This window comes from Lipotes vexillifer, unplaced genomic scaffold (assembly GCF_000442215.2).
Source record: "Lipotes vexillifer unplaced genomic scaffold, Lipotes_vexillifer_v1.1 scaffold1383, whole genome shotgun sequence".
In the NCBI taxonomy this organism is placed as follows: Eukaryota; Metazoa; Chordata; class Mammalia; order Artiodactyla; family Lipotidae; genus Lipotes; species Lipotes vexillifer.
In genome coordinates this window covers 1,053,367-1,073,547 of record NW_006797683.1, presented here as the reverse complement: position 1 = coordinate 1,073,547, position 20,181 = coordinate 1,053,367, and the positions used below count along the sequence as shown (strand labels likewise).

Below are 20,181 nucleotides of genomic sequence, written 5' to 3'. Positions count from 1 at the left end.
AAAAAAAAAAAAAAAAAAAAAAGATTCCTTCTTTCTTCAACTACACAGTGGAGTGAGGCTGGATTTTCTTCATATACTTCAATCAAAACTAAAATTGTAACAGGTTGAATGCAGAGGCAGATACGAGAATCCAGTGGTTTTCTATCAAGCCAGACATTAAAGAAATTTACAAAAATGTAAAGCAATATCCTTTTCTCTGGTTTTTAAACAATTATTTTGGAAACTAGTTACTTTTCTGTAAAAATATTTACATAAAATGGATTTTCTTATTTTTAAATGAATTAAATGTTTAAATTTCTCAGTTTTAACATCTAGTACAGTAAATAGTGATAGATACAATCTACATAAACACTTTATAGAGTTCTCAATAATTAAAAGTATAAAGGGTCCTGAGACAAAAAAAATTGAGAACAGCTGGTATAGAGGCTGCAACAGGGATTTGAAGAAAGAGGGCCTAAATTCAAGTTCCGGTTCTATCACTTAACTGCGATTTTAGGTAAGTTACTTAGGTGCAGGCTCTGAAGACAGACCTTGTGTTTATAATATTGGCTCCATCACTTGTGGTAGTATGTGAGTCATTCTACCTCTGCAAATAGGGATAACCTACTTCACCAGGTTGCTGTGAGAATTAAATGGGATTATACTTGTCAAATGCTTACAGTTGTTACCTACAACATAGAGTTAAAAGCTAGCTGCTGGTATTAGTTATATTAGCTAGTCGTCTGACAGGATCCTAGAGGCTGGGGCACAGTCCTGGCTTTCTTCATCCTCTCTGTTACCGAACCCAGGTCCGGCTGCTTGCTGCTGGAAAGCCAATTCTCGAGAGATGAGTGTTGGCAGGAAAGGAAAGGTTGCTTTATTTTGGAGGCTGGCAACTGGGGGAGAGGGTGGACTCCTGTCCGAGAACCAACTCCCAATTGCTCTCAGGGGACAGGGGCTTTTAAAGGGGAGTTTCAGGGTTGCATAGGCGGGAGCAGAACAGCACAGTCAGTTCGGACAGTCATCGTGAAACCAGTAATGCGGTGGTCTGATCAGCGTCATCTTGGTTGTTTTAAGAACAGTTAATCTTTAGTTCCAGGGTTTCCATTTCTTTGAGGCCAGTTCTCGGAATTGTGGCAGCTTATGTCATGGCTACAGCCTGGTCATCATGTAGTTAACTTCTTCCACCTGGTGGGGGTTTCAGTATCTGTAAGACAGCTCACAGGATACGGCTCAGAATATTATCTATAGCCCTTGAGGAGGAACTGAAGGTCCTTGACTATGCTTAATGACTAAACTATTATTTGGTCTCCTTTGACTGTTTTCCTTTGTTTCTGCATTTTCTCACTTCTCTGATTAAACTTATTCTTTGGCTAAAGTTTTTCCACAGACAAAAGGTGGGCTGAGGACATGGGGTGAGGGGCAGGGACCATAGGGTCCTGCTCCGTTTCATCTGCAAAGAACAGAAGCTATTCAGGTGTTATAAATTTAAGAAGGTATAAGTAAACTTGTGGATAATTGTGTGTGGCTCTTAAACTGTAAGAGAATTAATCTGTTATAAAAAAAAAACCCTTTTAGTTTCCTTTTTCTCAGCTTTTGAAGAAATAACAAGACTGAAAAACATTCCCTGAACCCTTGCCCTATAATCCAGTTATAAAATAGGAAAGTATTTTATTGCATGCTCAAAGGAATTGAAGTCTTCCAGAAAACTAAATAGGAGAGCTGGCAGGGCTACTACTTGGGAAATTCTTTTAACCTCTTGACCTCTGTTTTGTCATCTTGCTGGACAAAAATATCTCATCTCCAACCCTCTTGAGGCTTTTGAATCCTGCCAAGCTCACCTCTACATCTTTTAAAGATATCTTTTTGGCAGCTTCTAAATCCCAATAAACGCAAAGGAGAGGGGCAAAGACCCGGAGACGACCTTTTGTTCCCTTGCAAATGCCAATGGTATCCGTTCTCAGCACCCAGAAGTGGAGGTCTGGGTAGACGCAGCTGCCGCCAGCGCCCTGTCATACTTCCCACTAGGGGCATGGCATCCCGGCGTCCCTGCACCATCCCGGCCCATGAGCAGGGTTAGCCAGGGTACCACTGGGTCAGAGGTCTGTTTTCCCATCTATTAAGTGGGGAGGCTGCGTCATCTTGAAGAACCTTGCTTTCACTGCACATTTGAAACGCTCCCCACCTATAACGTCTCATTCCTCATCCCTGCCTTCTAAATACCTGAGGCCTGGCACCCAGACGCCGCGCGCGGGTACCGAGCGGAGGGCGCGCCGCCGGCAACACCCGCGTGCCCAGCGCTCCGACCTCCAGCCCGCTCGGAGGAGCACATCTCGCGCGATTCCCTCCACCTCTCGCGACACTTCCCGCCAGCGCCCCTGCGGGCCTCCACGCCCCACCCGTTTCCTCCACGCAGCGGTCCCCGTCACCTCACCTTTGCTCTCGGCAGCCCGGCCCGCTACTCGCCCGCTGGGAGCGCGGCGGAGCCCTGTGTTGGGCGCGAGCCCGGTAGGGCCGCAAGCTCCGCCCTGCTCTGCTCCGCTCCGCCCCTCCTGGGCTTGCGGGGTAGGCCTCCGCTGGGGCTATGTCGTAGCCCACTCAGCGAAGGCAGGAGAACTTGAAAGGCTGCGGGGCTGCCAGGTGAGTCTGCCGGGGCGCCTTGGGGGCGGCGGCCGGGCCCAGGGCTCCGACCGGCGTGCGGGTGGGAGGCACTGCGGGATGGAGATGCCAGGGGCGAAGGAGGACGCGATGCCCGAGGCAGGGAAGCGGGGCTGGGAGGACCAGCCCTGGCGGGGTGGGGGTGACCTCGGTTACAGGGACGCGGCCAGGGCCCCTTTTGCATCGACCGTGCCCGAACGCACCGGGAAATTACCTCGTTTTCATCCACGCTCCGCTCCTCTCTGCGGGGCTGGACGCGGGACGGGGAGAGGCGTCCGCGAACCCTGAGGTCCCAGACCTGGGCTGCAGGAGTCCCGGGGTCGTGGGGAGAAGGGACACACAAGGTGGCAGAGGTAAATTCGTGCTGGGAAAAAAAGATAAAGTGGCGGAAGCTGGAGAGCGTCCGCTCCGAGGGACGCCGGGTGTTTGCGGTCCCGCTGCGCTCGGTGCTGAGATAGCGATGGTATTGCCCGCGCTCCGCCAAGGAGCCTGGGTTTACTTTCGACGTCTGCAGTGTTCGTCTCTGCGAGTGTTAAAGGGGCGGAAACACACAGGTCACGGTCTTCCTTGAGGGAAGGAGGCTTTTGAGGTCACTTGTTACTTTTCGTCTGAGACCTGGATGGTGCGAGTGGGTGCGCGTGTGCGCACAGTGGCCCCAAGCGAGGGTTCGCGTTTTCAGAATTTGTACCATAGTCTCTACTTAAGCACCCTTCAAGCATTGATAAAAAGTGACTGGTTCTTAAGTGAATAGTTTTATTTTCAATATTGTGATTCCAGTAGTCATGTAAATGTGTAATAACAAGGGCCTGGAGCCTAAAACCAGGCGTTATTAAGACGGAGTACGCGTTTTTGCCTTGGGACCAGACTTAGATTGGAAATTGGGGTAAAATTTTTTTTGCAGTCAAGATTTCGACCATGTGTTTCTTGTGATTCCAGTTTTGTTTAAGTAAAACCATGCAGTTTTCTGAGAGGATTGGAAGATCAGTGCAAAGTGGTTGGTCTAACTATAAGAAGCGTTTTGTTTAAGGCCTCCTTCCTCCAAAACAAAACAAAACAAAACAAAACCCAAAACCAAAACCAAAAAAAGCTGTTAATTTATGTTATTTCTGTTTTAACTTATGTAGCCCCCTTAGATTTTTTTTCAGAAATGACACCTTAAAAATGACCAGTTTTGTGTGTGAATTACACTGTTAATAGAAGGAAATTTTATTGATAGTTTTCTTTTGTCTTTTAGAGAAAGAAATGTCATCAGTGGAATCACACGAGGAACAATTGTCCCAGTCAGATCCATCCCCGTCACCAAACTCATGTAGTTCCTTTGAGCTAATAGACATGGATGTTGGCAGTTTGTACGAACCCGTTTCTCCTCATTGGTTTTATTGTAAGATAATAGATTCTAAGGAGACATGGATTCCTTTCAACTCTCAGGATTCACAGCAGCTGGAAGAGGCATACGGCTCTGGTAGGGTGAAAGCTATGACTTGTAATAGACAAGGACTTACTGTCATTTCTCTAAAACTATAATATAAATAAAAGTCCTTATAGTGAGTGCTATTAGAAGTAAATTTTAGATCTTTTTCTAGTTGTCTCATAGCATTTTTTTTTTGCTTTACATTTTTTATGCTTTCCAAATTTTACTTAATAATCTTTTCTTTTTAACATCTTTGTTGGAGTATAATTGCTTTACAGTGGTGTGTTAGTTTCTGCTTTATAACATCCTATAGCATTTTTATATAGAAGTTCTGCATCACTATCCAGCCAATTTATAATATTCAAGAAATTGGTCTGTATTTTGAAAAGAGTACCTATTGTAATTCCTGCATAGTTAACCAATAATGTTTCTTATGTTTCAGTTTCTGTTTATGAAGAGTGTGGCGCGGGCAGTGTCACATTGCAAAAGAATGAATTCTTTCATTTTTCTCTTGTTTTTTCTTCTTTTATGGAAACAAGAATGATACTGGTTACTACTTTATCATCATGATGGTCATTAATTTATCTTTTGGTCCCTTAAACAAAAAATTCAGAAAAGCTTTCTTGTATACATTTTTTTTTAAAGGGACACTCCTATCTGTCCTTAGAAAAAGAACAAAACAGCGTTGGGTATTATTTTTTTCATGTTTCATTAAAACCAAGAATGATTTTGATGGTTTATAAAGTAGTTTAGCCAAGAAGAAACAGATCATTCGTGTGTTTCATAACATTATTGAAAGCATAACTCAGAGTTGTATTTTGGGAGCTTTATTTTGCTACACTATGTACTTCTTTTCCCCTTTCCACTCCTTGATAGGAAAAGACTGTGATAGGAGAGTTGTGCCCACTGATGGGGGCAGATACGATGTTCATTTGGGGGAGAGGATGCGGTACGCCGTATACTGGGATGAGCTAGCATCGGAAGTGAGGCGCTGTACCTGGTTTTACAAGGGAGACAAAGATAATAAGTATGTTCCGTACTCGGAGAGCTTCAGCCAGGTGTTAGAGGTATTCCTGTGACGCTTTTACTCATTTTCTTCATTGTGTTCTCTTATTTCATAATCTTTTCTTCCTCTTGTGACTTATTCTGTGAATTTACAGAGAGAGTTTGGTTCTATTTGCATCACAGTTCATAGCATTTCTTTTTGCAAGTTAGTTTCAGGATAAAGTAGTTTTATTTTCAAATTTTGAAGTACTATGGAAACTATTATGTATTTAAATAAAAATTTTTTTTCTCTAATGGTGATCTTTGGGAATATTTAAACTATGACCACAGGATTGGTCTTATTTGCCTTTTATTTTTCTTGCTCTGAAAATATTCTGAATTTGCTTTAAATTGGAGTAGGATATTAATATTATTGAATGAAATATATCAAAATGTGAACAACGATTATTTCTAGTCTTGATGATGGAATTGGGACTGATTTTTTTCCTTTGTCCTGTACTATTATCGTAATTTTAAAAGAATTTTAAAATAAATTTGATAAATCAAGAGAAAGAACTTTACATGTAATGTAATCCTCATTTTATGGATAATATACATGCATTAACATTACTGAAAGAAATATATCAAAATGTGTACAGTGATTATCTCCAGTCTAGATGATAGAAGTAGAAGTGATTATTTTTTCTTTGTTCTATACTAGTACCTATTCTCATTTTAAGAGAATTAAAATAAATTTGATAAATTAGAGTAAGATATTCTTATTGTAATTGTTTATCTAGCAGTATTCTTGTAAAAAAGTTCAGTTTTAATAGAAAAACCATTACAGAAATCTAATGAAATGTGTTTTCTTTTAAGGAAACTTACATGCTTGCTGTAACTCTGGATGAATGGAAGAAGAAACTGGAGTCTCCCAACAGAGAAGTTATTATATTGCACAATCCAAAGGTAAGCAAATTAATGCCCTTCTTTAATGTTGGGATTAAAGGTTAATTGCATTAGTAAGAACTTAATTGGTTTCTTTTTCTGGGGATTCTACGTAAGATAAGCTTTGGGCATTTTTATATTGCATTCACAGTTATGAAACTTGAAGCTGTGGCTCTTACCATCATTTCCTCGTTCAACTCCTATACAAAAATTTTCTTAGGGAAAATTATGTCACTGTAGATTTAGAAAGTCACTGACACGTTATGTGGGCACCTCTTCCATGTGTAGGGTATGGTTGAAAGATCTGTTAGCCTGATGAATTTTCATTTTCCTTTTTTTTTTTAGCTTTACTGAGGTATAATTGACAAAATAGTAAGATATTTAAAGTGTACAACATTAGCCTAATGTATTTTCAGGATTCTCATTTCATGCTGTAGGAGTTGCATATCAAAACTCCAGTTGAGATTTGACTATGTGTTATGTTTGAAAAGACCCGTTCCTACCCCTCAGAATGTATAAATAGAAGTGTCTTTAATGTAGAGTATGTTTATTGCTCTGATCTTTTTTATTTAAGCTTATGGTACATTACCAGCCAGTCGCGGGGTCTGATGAATGGGGTTCAACACCCACTGAGCAGGGCCGACCTCGAACAGTGAAGAGAGGGGTTGAGAACATCTCTGTTGACATTCATTGTGGTAATGTTAATCATTCATTTTTTTTCTTATCTTCTGATATACTTATTTGTTTATGACTTAAATTGTGGTCTTTCTCTATGGCTTTAGATTATGTCAAGGCTTAAAAATGGTCTTTAATCAAATGGGCTTATTCTAAGTTAAGATTAGCATTACTTCATCTACTAAGAATCTTAATAGGTACAAAAATCTCTTTTAAAGTTGCTAAGTATATATGGTGGGATGGATAAAATTTGATAGTACTAATCAGGAAGTCACTAAGTACAAATGAACTGATTTAGTCCTAATTCTAAGAAGTGTGATTCCACCTGCTTGATTATTAATTTATTCCTGGTAACTCCTGAAGGTTTTCAGGAGGTTTTCAACCAGGGAAAACTATTTTTCACGGACCTTGATGGTTATCCATTGCTCTCTAGCTAGGGTCATTTATGGTTGGTTTTATAATATATTTAACTGGATTATAAAATTCCTTTCATCTTTCAGAGGAGATGGCTTGTCTCTTGGACAAAGTCATAGACTTACTGTAATTTGAAAAGATGAGTTTAAAATTTCAGGCTTCAAATACATATCAAACTTTATTGGTACAACTGATAAACATAGGATATTAGGTAAAAGTATCCTGTCAATATTAAATTACTTGAATTTGGTAACTGCCCTGTGGTTAAATAAGAGCATATTCTTAGGAAATACATAATAAAATATTAAAGGATTAAAGAGATGTGATATGTGCCATCTGATAATGTATGCAACCTGCTCCCAAATGGTTCAGAAAAATAAATGTGTGTGAATACACATACACATAGAGAAATAAAGCAAATGTGGTTAATATTAGTGTTGAATCTGTATAAAAAGTACGTGAGAGTTTCTGTACTGTTCTTTCAAGTTTTCAATAAGATTGCAGTTATTTCAAAATAAAAAGTTTAAAAAACTTGAACAATTTTTTCACTGACTTATTACAAGATAAATAAGAAACGAAGTAAAATCACTATATCTTTACTAAGTAGTTAAATATGGGACTATCTGTGTCTTTTAAAATATCTGCTCATATTTTAACTTGCCCATTTCTATTATCTATGCATTGTGAATGTTTGATTTTAGAATACATGACTAGTTATATAGAATAATTTTTCTTTGTAATTTCACTTGTAGGGGAACCTTTACAGATAGATCACTTGGTTTTTGTAGTCCATGGGATCGGACCAGCCTGTGATCTCCGATTTCGAAGCATTGTACAGTGTGGTAGGTTTGCAAAGCATGTCATATTAGATCATGTAAGGGGACTGTTAGTGCTCCTGTGAGTTGAGGTAAAGTGTTGTCTTTAGTCTGTTGTCTTAGCTGCATAATAAGATTTGGAGAGATAAAGACAGGTGGCAAGGTAGTCAAGCTTCCCAGCTTAGACCTAAAGTGCTAGTAAATTCCTTAGGCTAATAGGTTTATATTCTTAACTAATAATTCTTGAGTGAATAAGCCCTCAAGTCTTATAAAATTGTTTTATGATGTGATGGTCCTGTTTATAACCATTCTAAATTTAAAGGGAACCATAAATATATGACCATGAAGTTAATATAGTTTAAATGAATAACAGAAGCTTCAACCATTTTTGTAATTCATACTGTGATAAACCTTATGATATTCTAATTGGAATATTTAGGTCATTAGTATAACTTGACTTTGAAAGGTAGTATTCATAGTCTAACTGCCCTAATTTGGGAGTCTGATCCTAATGGCTAATGCTTCTAAGCATAAGTCTCCTAGAAGGTTAAGATCGAAGCAATATGAATTCCAAACAGCAGTGTATTTTTTAAAAATTTAAAATACTGGGTAAAGGTTGTTTATAAGAACCAGAAAGTTAGGATAGGAACCTGACTGCAAGGCCAATTGACATAGTCAAGTGGTTTTTTTAAAAAAATTGAAACAGTTCCCTTGACATGGCAGAAGTTTTGAAGTTACTGTGTGATTTTTTTTTATATAAAAATGTTTTGTATAGTAACAGCAGTTCTATATTAAAGGAATGTCTTTTTCTACATGCACTGTTAATTTTTTCTTGAATACTCACTCTACTTGTGACTCGAGTCAATAGATGCTATAAGCAGATATAGATGGATGTAGTATAATTATAAGATCTGTTGCATCCTCACTCTACAAATTGATTGCTTCACCGTTAACGCATAGTTAATTTTCTTTTCTAGTTAATGATTTTCGCAGCGTTTCTTTGAACCTGCTACAGACGCATTTTAAGAAAGCCCAAGAAAATCAGCAGATTGGGAGGGTAGAATTTCTCCCAGTCAACTGGCACAGTCCTTTGCATTCCACTGGTGTGGATGTGTGAGTAGTACTTTACACCTTTGAGTTGCTAAGTGTGATTGTAATGTTTTCTGATCGATATGCTTAGGAACATTTCTGCTATAGCTGATCGTATGTATAAAATTTTGTTCAACAGAAAACTTTTTGTACTTCTGTGTCTTTTTCTTAGAGATGCATTATTAAGTGCGGACCAATCCCTTTGTTTAACTAGCTCGGGTTAGGAGTGGGGAGTTGTGTGTATCTTCTTCCAGTATGTTTTACTGGCTCATTAGTATCTACTATTACAGCTTTATTATTTCTTTAGCATAAAGCCAAATGTTGCTTTCTCCCCATAGTGTATAAGCATTTCCATCTTAAGATGTCAAAAGCCAATCTACCTCAAGATGCACAAAGTACTTTGTTGTTCCTTTTGTGATCACATTTAGATAATATTTGTCCAAATTTGGGGAAAAAAGGAAATTCCCAATTATTAAAATGTTGGGGTTTATAACTTGAGGTATAATTGGTGCAATGACTTTTAAGTGATGGCTTTCTTAAGTTACAAGCTCAGTAGTTCTGTTTGTAAACTTTTTGGTAATGTCAGAGAAGGTTGCCTTATATTAAGGATGTTCAGCTGTGGGCTCGCCAGAAAGAAGTATGTTCATAATATAGTTCTGGGATAGAACTAGGAGATGCTTCTCTGGTAGATAAAGGAAGTAGCATTGTTTCCATGCTGGTCTTGGAAATGGCTTTTCTGATTCTGTGTCTCTCAGTTCTTAATACCCTATGATTTGAGCATATTCCACGTGCCAAATGCTCCATTGTGGTGTTGCCTTTACTAGGTGTACAGAGTTCACATTCTTTCATATTTGAGCTGATGCTAAGAGGTTACTAGGGGCACATAGCCCTCTCTAAACTACAGAAGATGTGGAAGGTTTGAGGAGTCTTTCTGGGAGCTTTGAGAAGCTTTATGTGGAAGCTGATTTATACTACGTCAACATTGTTTTCCTTTGCGAGATACGAGTTCTGTTTGTCCTTGGCATCTGGCAGTCTCACCTTCTCTCAGCTTTTAGAAATTCGGCATAGAGAGAGAGAGCTGATCCATTTATCATTTGACTTGTGATAAAAAAACCTTAATGCTGAGAATTCTAGGAAAAGCCTCTTGTATCTTTTAAAAAACTTTATTATAGAGAATTTTGTACACAAAAGTAGCATATATAATGAATCTTCATGGATTGATTGATTACGCAGCCCAACAAGCCTCAACACATGGCCAGTTCTGCCCCATCCATATCTTCCGTGTACTGCCCATCCCTCCACTCTATTACTTTTGGATAAAATCTTAGACATCATATCATTTCATCTGTTAAATGTTTCAGTTTGTATATCCTTTTAAGGATTAAATATATATATATAACACCATTATCACATCTAAAAAAATTCTTAATACCAGCAAATATACAATCAGTATTCGAATTTGTAATTGTCTAATAAATGTCATGATTTATATATACACATACATACATATACATGCACATACGCACATAGTTTAAACTGGGATCATAAATGGCAGTTAGTTGATGTCTTTTAAGTCTCTTTTAATCTCTTGATTACCTTTCTGTCTCTTATTTTCTTGTAATTTATGTCTTGAGGAGGCTGGGTTTTTTGTCTTGCAGCGTTTCTCACACCGAATTTTGCTGGTCACATCCCTTTGGCTTCATTACAAATGTCTGTCTGTCCTCTATATTTCCTGTAAATTGATAGTTATCCCTTGTATCTTAATTTCTAAGTGTAATTTGGATAATAATTTAGAGGAGGCTATGGAATGTATTTAGGTTTTCTGCTTAAAATATCTTCTGTTTTTTCAGAGATCTGCAGCGAATAACTCTGCCCAGCATTAACCGCCTGAGGCACTTCACCAATGACACAATTCTGGATGTCTTCTTCTACAACAGCCCCACCTACTGTCAGACTATTGTGGACACAGTTGCTTCTGAAATGAACCGATTATATGTACTTTTTCTGCAGAGGAACCCTGATTTCAAAGGGGGCGTATCCATCGCTGGTCATAGTTTAGGTAATGGATTCTTTGTGACCAGAGATGACTATCACATTTTAAGGAGAGCTGGGTTTGAAGTACAGTGTCTTTTATCAGTATCAGATTCAGAGGCCTAGAACTGGTCTGTGATGAAGAATTTGGAAGGGGTTGGAAGGGTGGTGGTGGATTGGAAAGAATGACTCCCTACTTCATAGATTTTGCTTCATGGGTAATTGGCTTATTACTTTTTTTGTATGAAAGACAGCTATTTAGTGCTAATGCTTCGAAATTGTCCCTTCTTTCTTCTGTTTTACTTGTAGGTTCACTTATATTGTTCGATATCCTAACAAATCAGAAAGATTCTTTGGGGGATGTTGACAGTAAGAAGGTAATTTAGATGTTCAGATAGGTTCTTTTGTATGCTTTCTTAGTAAGCGTTTTTAGATTTTAGGCTTTCTGTTTTTTGCTTTGTCTCATACCATAATATTTACATTTATTTTAATTTTAACAGACTTGTAATTATCTCTGTCATTCTTGGATGATAGAAGCAAGATAGTAGTATGCTTCTACAGATATTTGCCACATTCTAAAATAATTATAGGTATCTTATTTTTTCATTATAAATATGCACTACTGATCTGTTTTTAGAATTATAGAATCACTGAGTTGAAATGGAATTTGCATATGAGGAAATGAAGAGTGAATTGGATGCAAATTGATATAGTTTATAGAAATTCTGTTTGAAAGCCATCCTTAAACATTAATAAGAGCTCAGGGAAGGCTTTATTAATGATGATGAAGAATACTTTGATATTCATTCACTCATTCATTTATTTAAAAACATATTAGGTTTCAACTGACTGCAAAAACTTAAAGGTCAGTCATATCATAATTTATATTTCATATAAATTACAGTTTATTCAAAGTTAAGATAGGTCTCTGTGGATATCTAACATAGTACTTTCCTTTACTGCAAAGTAATATTAATAAAAATCTGAATGAATTTAGAGAATACAAGCTTTACAATTTAATTTTTAGGATTTGTCAAGTATTTTCATGGATCAAGGAGACACACCGACACTGGAGGAAGATTTGAAGAAACTTCAACTCTCTGAATTCTTTAGTATCTTTGAGAAGGAGAAAGTAGATAAGGAAGCTCTGGTAAAAATAATCTTTTAAAACTTTGCACTATACCATTTTCAGTATTTTTTTTTAATAAATTTATTTTATTTATTTATTTCTGGCTGTGCTGGGTCTTTGTTGCTGCACGCGGGCTTTCTCTAGTTGTGGAGAGCAGGGGCTACTCTTCGCTGCGGTGCGTGGGCTTCTCATTGTCGTGGCTTCTCTTGTTCAGAGTTATGGGCTCTAGGCGTGCAGGCTTCAGTAGTTGTGGCTCACGGGCTTTAGAGCGCAGGCTCAGTAGTCGTGGCGCATGGGCTTAGTTGTTCCGTGGCATGTGGGATCTTCCCGGACCAGGGCTGGAACCCGTGTCCCCTGCATTGGCAGGCGGATTCTTAACCACTGTGCCACCAGGGAAGGTTCCCTATTTTCAGTATTTTTATTGCTTCTTTTCATCGTACTGCTTGCTAAGAGCCTGCCCTTTAGAAACATTTTAGTCATAAATACTTCGTTATCATTAGTAATGCTCTTTAGCCTTATTTGTGTGCTTTTTATCATATAAAGTGATCTTTGCTTCGTGGAGGTTCAGCGTTCCGAGGAGCCATGTTAATAGCAGTGGAGCAAAGACTAAAACACAGCAGAGCTCTGAAAACATGAGAGCAGGAATAAATGACCACTAACTTTTCCAACTCTTATTTTCTGTTATACTTTGTAGAGCTCTGCTGTGGATATTTGCTTGTTTATTTGTTTTTGTTACCGCGCCTCTCACTGTTGTGGCCTCTCCCCTTGCGGAGCACAGGCTCCGGACGTCCAGGCTCAGCGGCCATGGCTCACGGGCCCAGCCGCTCCGCGGCATGTGGGATCTTCCCGGACCGGGGCACGAACCCGCGTCCCCTGCATCAGCAGGCGGACTCCCAACCACTGCGCCACCAGGGAAGCCCTAATTGATTTTAATTTGCCTAGAAATAAGAAAGATATTTGATTTTTTATGCTTAGGCTTTATGTACAGACAAAGATCTTCAGGAAATGGGAATTCCCTTAGGACCAAGAAAGAAGATACTAAACTACTTAAGGACCAGAAAAAATTCGATGGTATGTGCTTAATATAACTTGTAGGATTAAACAGTTTTTTGACTTCCTTGTATCCTTGTGCTTTGTGAGGTGTTTAGTATAGGGAGCTAAGCAATTTTAAAAATTGACCTTTGGCTCTCTTTTCAGAAATTAAACACATTTACTTTATTGATATCTTTAAAAGTGTTATTTATTAGCTTCAGAAGTTTTATTTCCCCTGGACTTCCACCATTCAATTTTTTCCTTTTTTTTTTTTTTTGTAACTGCTTTATTGAAATATAATTCACAACACATACCATAAAATTCACCCTTTTAAAATATACAATTCAGTGGGTTTTAGTATATTTGCAGAGTTGTATAACCATTACCACTATCTAATTCCAGAACATTTCCATCACTGCAGAGAGAAACATCATATTCATTAGCAGGCACTCCCTGTTCCTCCCTCCTGTGAACCACTGATCTATTTTCTGTCTTCATGTATTTTCTTATTCTGGATATTTCATATAAATGGAGTCATACAATATGTGGCCTTTTGTGACTGGCTCCTTTCACTTAGTATAATGTATTCAAGGTATAACCGTGTTGTAACAGTGCTTCTGCACTGAGCATTTTTGGTCACTGATTCCTTTCCATAGTCTAGTTAATTATTTTTCAACCTTTTAGCAGGTTGCTCAGTTCTGATTTAAGGCTGATAGAGACATACTACTTGCTTTGATTAGAAAGGCATAGCACTTCACTGAACTCCTCAGCAATCCCCAACATTCATTGCACAGTGCTCTGCTATCGTTTTCTCTCATGATGGTTGCCTAAAGTTTCAACTGCTACCCAAATGGCTTTGTACAGCTTTCATTATTTCAGAGCATGTAGGGATATCAATTCATAATTTAAGGCAACTTTTGTTTTCATCAGCTTTGTCTTGTTCTCTGAGAGATTCTTCTTTTTTTTTTTTTTTTTTTTTTCTTGCGTTATGCGGGCCTCTCACTGTTGTGGCCTCTCCCATTTGCGGAGCACAGGCTCCGGACGCGCAGGCTCAGCGGCCATGGCTCACGGGCCCAGCCGCTCCGCGGCATGTGGGATCCTCCCGAAACGGGGCACGAACCCGCGTCTCCTGCATCGGCAGGCGGACCCTCAAGCACTGCGCCACCAGGGAAGCCCTGAGAGATTCTTCTTAAAATTGTTGACTACCATTTCAAAACCTTCCCAAGCATCCTTTTAAACCAGTAGAAAACTATAATCCTTTGGATATTTTCACTACCTAGCAGTTCCACAGAACTATTTTTTATTCTTTAGGGTATTAATAGACCAACCCCGCAGTCACCTGCAGGGGCAAATGTGTCTAACATCCACAAAGAATCGGAGTTCTGCAGTAGTACTAATGGTAGTGGAAATGATGAACATCTGGATGTTGGCATTGGGCAGGTAACAATACTAATTCTCTTTGGTCATTTTATTGTTTGCCGTTGGTATGGTAGGAATAGATGTAACTTTTGTTATTAATGAGAGATGCTTTTATTTCCTCCTTCCAGGTGCCTGTAAAATACCCCCGGCTCATCTATAAACCAGAAATATTCTTTGCCTTTGGATCTCCCATTGGAATGTTCCTTACTGTCCGAGGCCTAAAAAGAATTGACCCCAACTACAAATTTCCAACATGCAAAGGTTTCTTCAATATTTATCACCCTGTAAGCATTGGACAGCTCTTGTGGTTTTACCTGAATATTAGGGCTTATTGGTAAAGAGCGTATGATATTCTCTTGTGTTGATTTACTTTTTTCTATATTATTCTGTAGTAATGAGATAATTTATAATAGTATGAATCTGGAAGTGAGGGGGCAGAACAACTACATTTTAAAAAATGAGCTTATAATTATTCTTGCCTGATACATAGCTCCTGAGACTGTCATTATCTTTCTTCAGCAGAGGTATATGTAGCTATTGTTTTTTCTATGTAGTTTGATCCTGTGGCCTATAGGATTGAACCAATGGTGCTCCCAGGAGTAGAATTTGAGCCAATGCTGATCCCGCATCATAAAGGCAGGAAGCGGATGCACTTAGGTAAGTCTTGAATATAGAACCTGATAATTCTAGACCTTCTGGTCAGTGCAGACTGACTGGACCTCATTCACATTGTTTAGCTGTGTTGAACCCTTTTACCTCTGTAAACCATGTAATGTTCTTTTTCATATGTTTCAGAACTTAGAGAGGGCTTGACCAGGATGAGCATGGACCTTAAGAACAACTTGCTAGGTTCGCTGCGGATGGCCTGGAAATCTTTTACCAGAGCTCCATACCCTGCCTTACAAGCTTCAGAAACTGCAGAAGAAACTGAAGCAGAACCTGAATCAAGTTCAGAGAAGCCTAGTGGTCAGTGACACTGTACATTATTGATTTCCTGCACCAGGCCAGATAAGAGGGACTCCATGGTGTCTGGTTCTTATTCTCCCAGGGTCTTCCTGCTTTCTCCTTTTTATTGTTTAGGACCAATACTATGAGTCCTAATGGGCCTTCAGCTCTGCTGGTGTTTTCTGTCATCTAATAGCCACAAATTTTGGAAAAACATTATTTGTGAGGGAAGATGTCAAGAGAAGCTGAGCATCTAGTAATGAGGCTTTAAAACATTCCCCACTTGGGCACTATGGCAGTGATGCTAAGAGCCTACACTGTGAAGAACCTTGCTTTTACAGGGGAATGTCCGTGTATTCATGGGTTGGTTTTATTTTCCTGGCTGGGGACTAGCTAGGACACTTTTTAAATTTCACAGTTAATACTGCATTCTTTTGCTTTAGTTTTCAGTTGCCTAAGGAGTTCTAACCCTGTTTGCATTTAGTTTGTAAACCAAAGGCAAATGGAATTAGCCATTAAAGGTACAGGAAGGAAAAAAGGGATTGGATAAAATCAGTGTGCCTTGAGGAGAAGCTTTAAGGGGATTGAAAGGAGGAAAATGAGAGAGAACTTTCTGAGCAGGGTAGCTCATCCTACGGTAAAGCTGGAGCCTGAGGGAAAGTAAGGACAACCTTGGAGGGCTGGACGCTTTTATATTCTTATTATGGTTCTTCTGTATCCAGATGTTAGCACAGAAGAGAACCTTGTAGCAGTTAAACAAGAAGCGCCCCCCATCCATGTGGGAATGCTGAATGGAGGCCAGCGCATCGACTATGTGCTACAGGAGAAGCCCATTGAAAGTTTTAATGAATATTTATTTGCTTTACAAAGTCATCTATGCTACTGGTAAGTGTTTGTTTTTTTAAGTCTACCTTTTTTTTTAAAATTAATTAACTTATTTATTTTATTATTATTTTTATTTTTTATTTTATTTTTGGCTGTGTTGGGTCTTCATTGCTGTGTGTGGTCTTTCTTTAGTTGCAGAGAGCGGGGCTACTCTTTGTTGCTGTCATGGGCTTCTCATTGCGGTGGCTTCTCTTGCTGCATAGCATGGGCTCTAGGTGTGCGGGCTTCAGTAGTTGTGGCTCATGGGCTCAGTAGTTGTGGCTTACGGGCTCTAGAGCGCAGGCTCACTAGTTGTGGCACACAGGCTTAGTTGCTCCACGGCATGTGGGATCTTCTTGGACCAGGGCTCGAACCCGTGTCCTCTGCATTGGCAGGAAGATTCTTAACCACTGCACCACCAAGGAAGCCCCTAAGTGTTTGTTTTTGTTTTGGGGTTTTTTGGTCTTAATTGTTTGTTAAGATTTCTTCACATGACATGAGTGTGCTGTTTTGTAATTGTCTGAACAAGAAATTATTCTAATCCCAAATGTACACTGGCCTATCCTTTTTCTACATCTATCAAATATCTGTGAAACAATTAAGACTTACTTCACTAAGCATAATATTCTTTAGGTCCATCCACGTTGCTGCAAATGGCAGAATTCCATCTTTTTTTTTATGGCTGAGTATTCCATTGTAATATATACCACATTTTCTTTATTCATTTGTCTGTTGCTGGACACTTAGGTTGCTTCCATATCTTAGTTATTGTGAATAGTGCTGCTATGCACATTGGGGTGCATGTATTTTTTCAAGTTAGTGTTTTCATTTTTTTCTGGATATATACCCAGGAGTGGAATTGCTGGATCATATGGTGGTTCTATTTTTATTTTTTTGAGGAGCCTCCATACTGTTTTCCACAGTGGCTGCACCATTTCACATTCCCACCAACAGTGCACAAGCATTCCCGTTTCTCTACATCCTTGCCAGTGTTTGTTATTTGTGTTCCTTTTGATGACAGCCATTCTGACAGGTGTGAGGTGACATCTCATTGTGGTTTTGATTTGCATTTCCCTGATGATTAGTGATATTGAGCATCTTTTCATGTGCCTGTTATCCATTTATGTGTCTTTCTTGGAAAAATGTCTATTCAGGTCTCCTTCCCATTTTTTGATTGGGTTATTTGTTGTTGTTTTTTTTTGATATTGAGTTTTATGAGCTGTTTATATATTTTGGATATTAACCCCTTATCACTCATATCATTTGCAAATATTTTCTCCCATTCAGTAGCTTTTCCTTTCATTTTGTTGATGGTTTCCTTTGCTGTGTAAAAGCTTTTAAGTTTAATTAGGTCCCATTTGTTTATTTTTGCTTTTATTTTTTTGCCTTAGGAGACAGTTCCAAAAAAATATTGCTGTGATTTATGTCAGAGTGTTCTGCCTATCTTCTAGGCGGTTTATGGCCTCCAGTCTTATATTTAGGTCTTTCATCCATTTTGAGTTTATTTTTGTAAATGGTGTGCAGAAATTTTCTAATCTCATTCCTTTACATGTAGCTGTCCTGTTTTCCCAGCACCACTTGTCAAAGAAACTGTCTTTTCTCCATTTTGCATTCTTGCCTCCTTTGTCATAGATTAATTAACCATAGGTGCATGGGTTTATTTCTGGGCTCTTTATTCTGCTCCATTGATCTATGTGTCTGTTTTTGTGCCAGTACTAATCTGTTTTGATAACTGTAGCTTTGTAGTATGGTCTGAAGTCAGGGAGGGTGATATCTCCAGCTTTATTCCTTTTTTTTTTTTTGACTCATGAATTTGTTTTTATTTTTATTGGGCTATAGGGGATGGGTTGGGAAATATCTCTGTAAGTTATGCCCTACTAGGGAAATGTCCATTCTAATTTTCCTGGGATAGCTTTTGGAGTTTTTTCTTTTTCTTGGAGCTGCTGTTCTTGCTGGCAGCAGCCTCTTCAGGTCCACTGCTGAGAGGCTCCTCCTTGGAAGAGAATTTCCTCTTTTTCTTGGGGACCCTCTTGTTTCCTGACTCTTCAGGGTCACTATCTGGTTCCTCTTTGGGGAAAGATTTCTTCCTCTTGGTAAGACTTCCACTGCCATCTCCAGCTTTATTCTTTTTTTCTCAAGACTGCTTTGCAATATGGGGTCTTTTGTGATTCCATGTAGATTTTAGGATTATTTGTTCTAGTTCTGTGAAAAATGTCATGGGTATTTTGGTAGGGATCGCGTTAAGTCTGTAGATTGCTTTGGATAGTATGGCCATTTTAACAATATTAATTCTTCCATTCCAAGAGCATAGGATATCTTTCCATTTCTTTGTATCATTTTCAGTTTCCTTCATCAGTGTTTTATAATTTTCAGAGTGTAGGTTTTTCACCTCCTTGGTTAAGTTTATTCCTAGGGTATTTTATTCTTTTTGATGTAATTTTAAATGGGATTTTTTTCTACTTTCTGTTTCTGATAGTTCATCATTAGTGTATAGAAAAGCAGTAGATTTCTGTATATTAATCTTGTATCCTGCAACTTTACTGAATTCATTTATTAGTTCTAACAGTTTTTTGGTGGAGGCTTTAGGGTTTTCTATATAAAGTATCATGCTATTTGCAAATGGTGAGTTTTACTTCCTCCCTTCCAATTTGGATGCTTTTCTTTTTTTCTTTTTTTCTTTTTCCCTGATTGCTGTGGCTGGGACTTACAATACTATGTTAAATAGAAGGGGCAACATTAGGCATCTTTGTCTTGTTCCTGAATTTGGAGGAAAGGCTTTCAGCTTTTCATTGTTGCATATGACGTTAGCTGTGGGTTTGTCATAAATGGCCTTTGTTATGTTGAGATATGTTCCCTCTATATCAACTTTGATGAGCGTTTTTATCAAGAATGGATGTTGAATTTTATTAAACGCTATTTCTGTATCCATTAAGGTGATCATGTGATTTTTGTCCTTTCTTTTGTTGATGTGATATATCACATTGATTTGTGAATGAACCATCCTTGTGTCCCTGGAATAAATCCCACTTGATCATTATGTATGATCCTTTTTTTATATTGTTGGATTCAGTTTGCTAATATTTTGTTGAGGAGTTGTGCATCTATATTCATCAAAGATATTGGCCTGTAATTTTCTTTTTTTGTATTGTATTGGTCTGGTTTGGGTATCAGGATAATGGTGGCCTCATAGAATGAATTTGGGAGTATTTCCTCCTTGTCAGTTTTTTGGAATAGTTTAAGGAGGATAGGTGTTTGCTCTTCTTTGTATGTTTGCTAGAATTCCCCTGTGAAGTCAGTTCTGGACTTCTGTTTCCTGAGAGTTTTTTTAAATTACAAATTAATTTCACTAGTGTTTGGTCTGTTTAAATGGTCTGTTTCTTCTTGATTCAGTCTTGGCAATTTTTATGTTTCTAGAAATTTGTCCATTTCTTCTAGGTTGTCCAGTTTGTTGGAATATAACTGTTTATAATATCCTTTTATGATTTTTTATATCTCTGTGGTATCGGTTGTAATTTCTCCTCTTTCATTTCTTATTTTGTTTATTTGGGTCCTTTCTCTTTTCTTCTTGGTGAGCCTGTCCAAAGGTTTATCCTTTTTGTTTATCTTTTCAAAAAACCAGCTCTCATTTTCATTGATCTTTTCTATTGCTTTTTTTTTTTTTTTTTTTTTTTTTTGCGGTGCGCGGGCCTCTCACTGTTGCGGGCCTCTCACTGTTGCGGCCTCTCCCGTTGCAGAGCACAGGCTCTGGACGCACAGGCTCAGTGGCCATGGCTCCCGGACCCAGCTGCTCT

At 38.6% G+C, this 20,181-nt stretch overlaps 1 protein-coding gene across 1 annotated transcript in view; it reads left to right on the top strand.

Annotated features, from left to right (window-relative positions):
• Positions 1 to 3,877: 3,877 nt before the first annotated feature.
• Positions 3,878 to 20,181, top strand: part of DDHD2 (DDHD domain containing 2) — a 23,542-nt gene continuing 7,238 nt past the window's right edge. Inside the window, exons 1-15 of the mRNA XM_007469791.1 lie at positions 3,878 to 4,099; positions 4,925 to 5,115; positions 5,909 to 5,998; positions 6,552 to 6,672; positions 7,819 to 7,908; positions 8,859 to 8,994; positions 10,821 to 11,029; positions 11,311 to 11,378; positions 12,029 to 12,151; positions 13,106 to 13,201; positions 14,474 to 14,602; positions 14,710 to 14,865; positions 15,136 to 15,238; positions 15,377 to 15,547; positions 16,249 to 16,411. Coding sequence (XP_007469853.1) covers positions 3,880 to 4,099; positions 4,925 to 5,115; positions 5,909 to 5,998; positions 6,552 to 6,672; positions 7,819 to 7,908; positions 8,859 to 8,994; positions 10,821 to 11,029; positions 11,311 to 11,378; positions 12,029 to 12,151; positions 13,106 to 13,201; positions 14,474 to 14,602; positions 14,710 to 14,865; positions 15,136 to 15,238; positions 15,377 to 15,547; positions 16,249 to 16,411 — 2,066 coding nt within the window. The 5' untranslated portion in view covers positions 3,878 to 3,879. The remainder of the gene's footprint in view (positions 4,100 to 4,924; positions 5,116 to 5,908; positions 5,999 to 6,551; positions 6,673 to 7,818; positions 7,909 to 8,858; positions 8,995 to 10,820; positions 11,030 to 11,310; positions 11,379 to 12,028; positions 12,152 to 13,105; positions 13,202 to 14,473; positions 14,603 to 14,709; positions 14,866 to 15,135; positions 15,239 to 15,376; positions 15,548 to 16,248; positions 16,412 to 20,181) is intronic.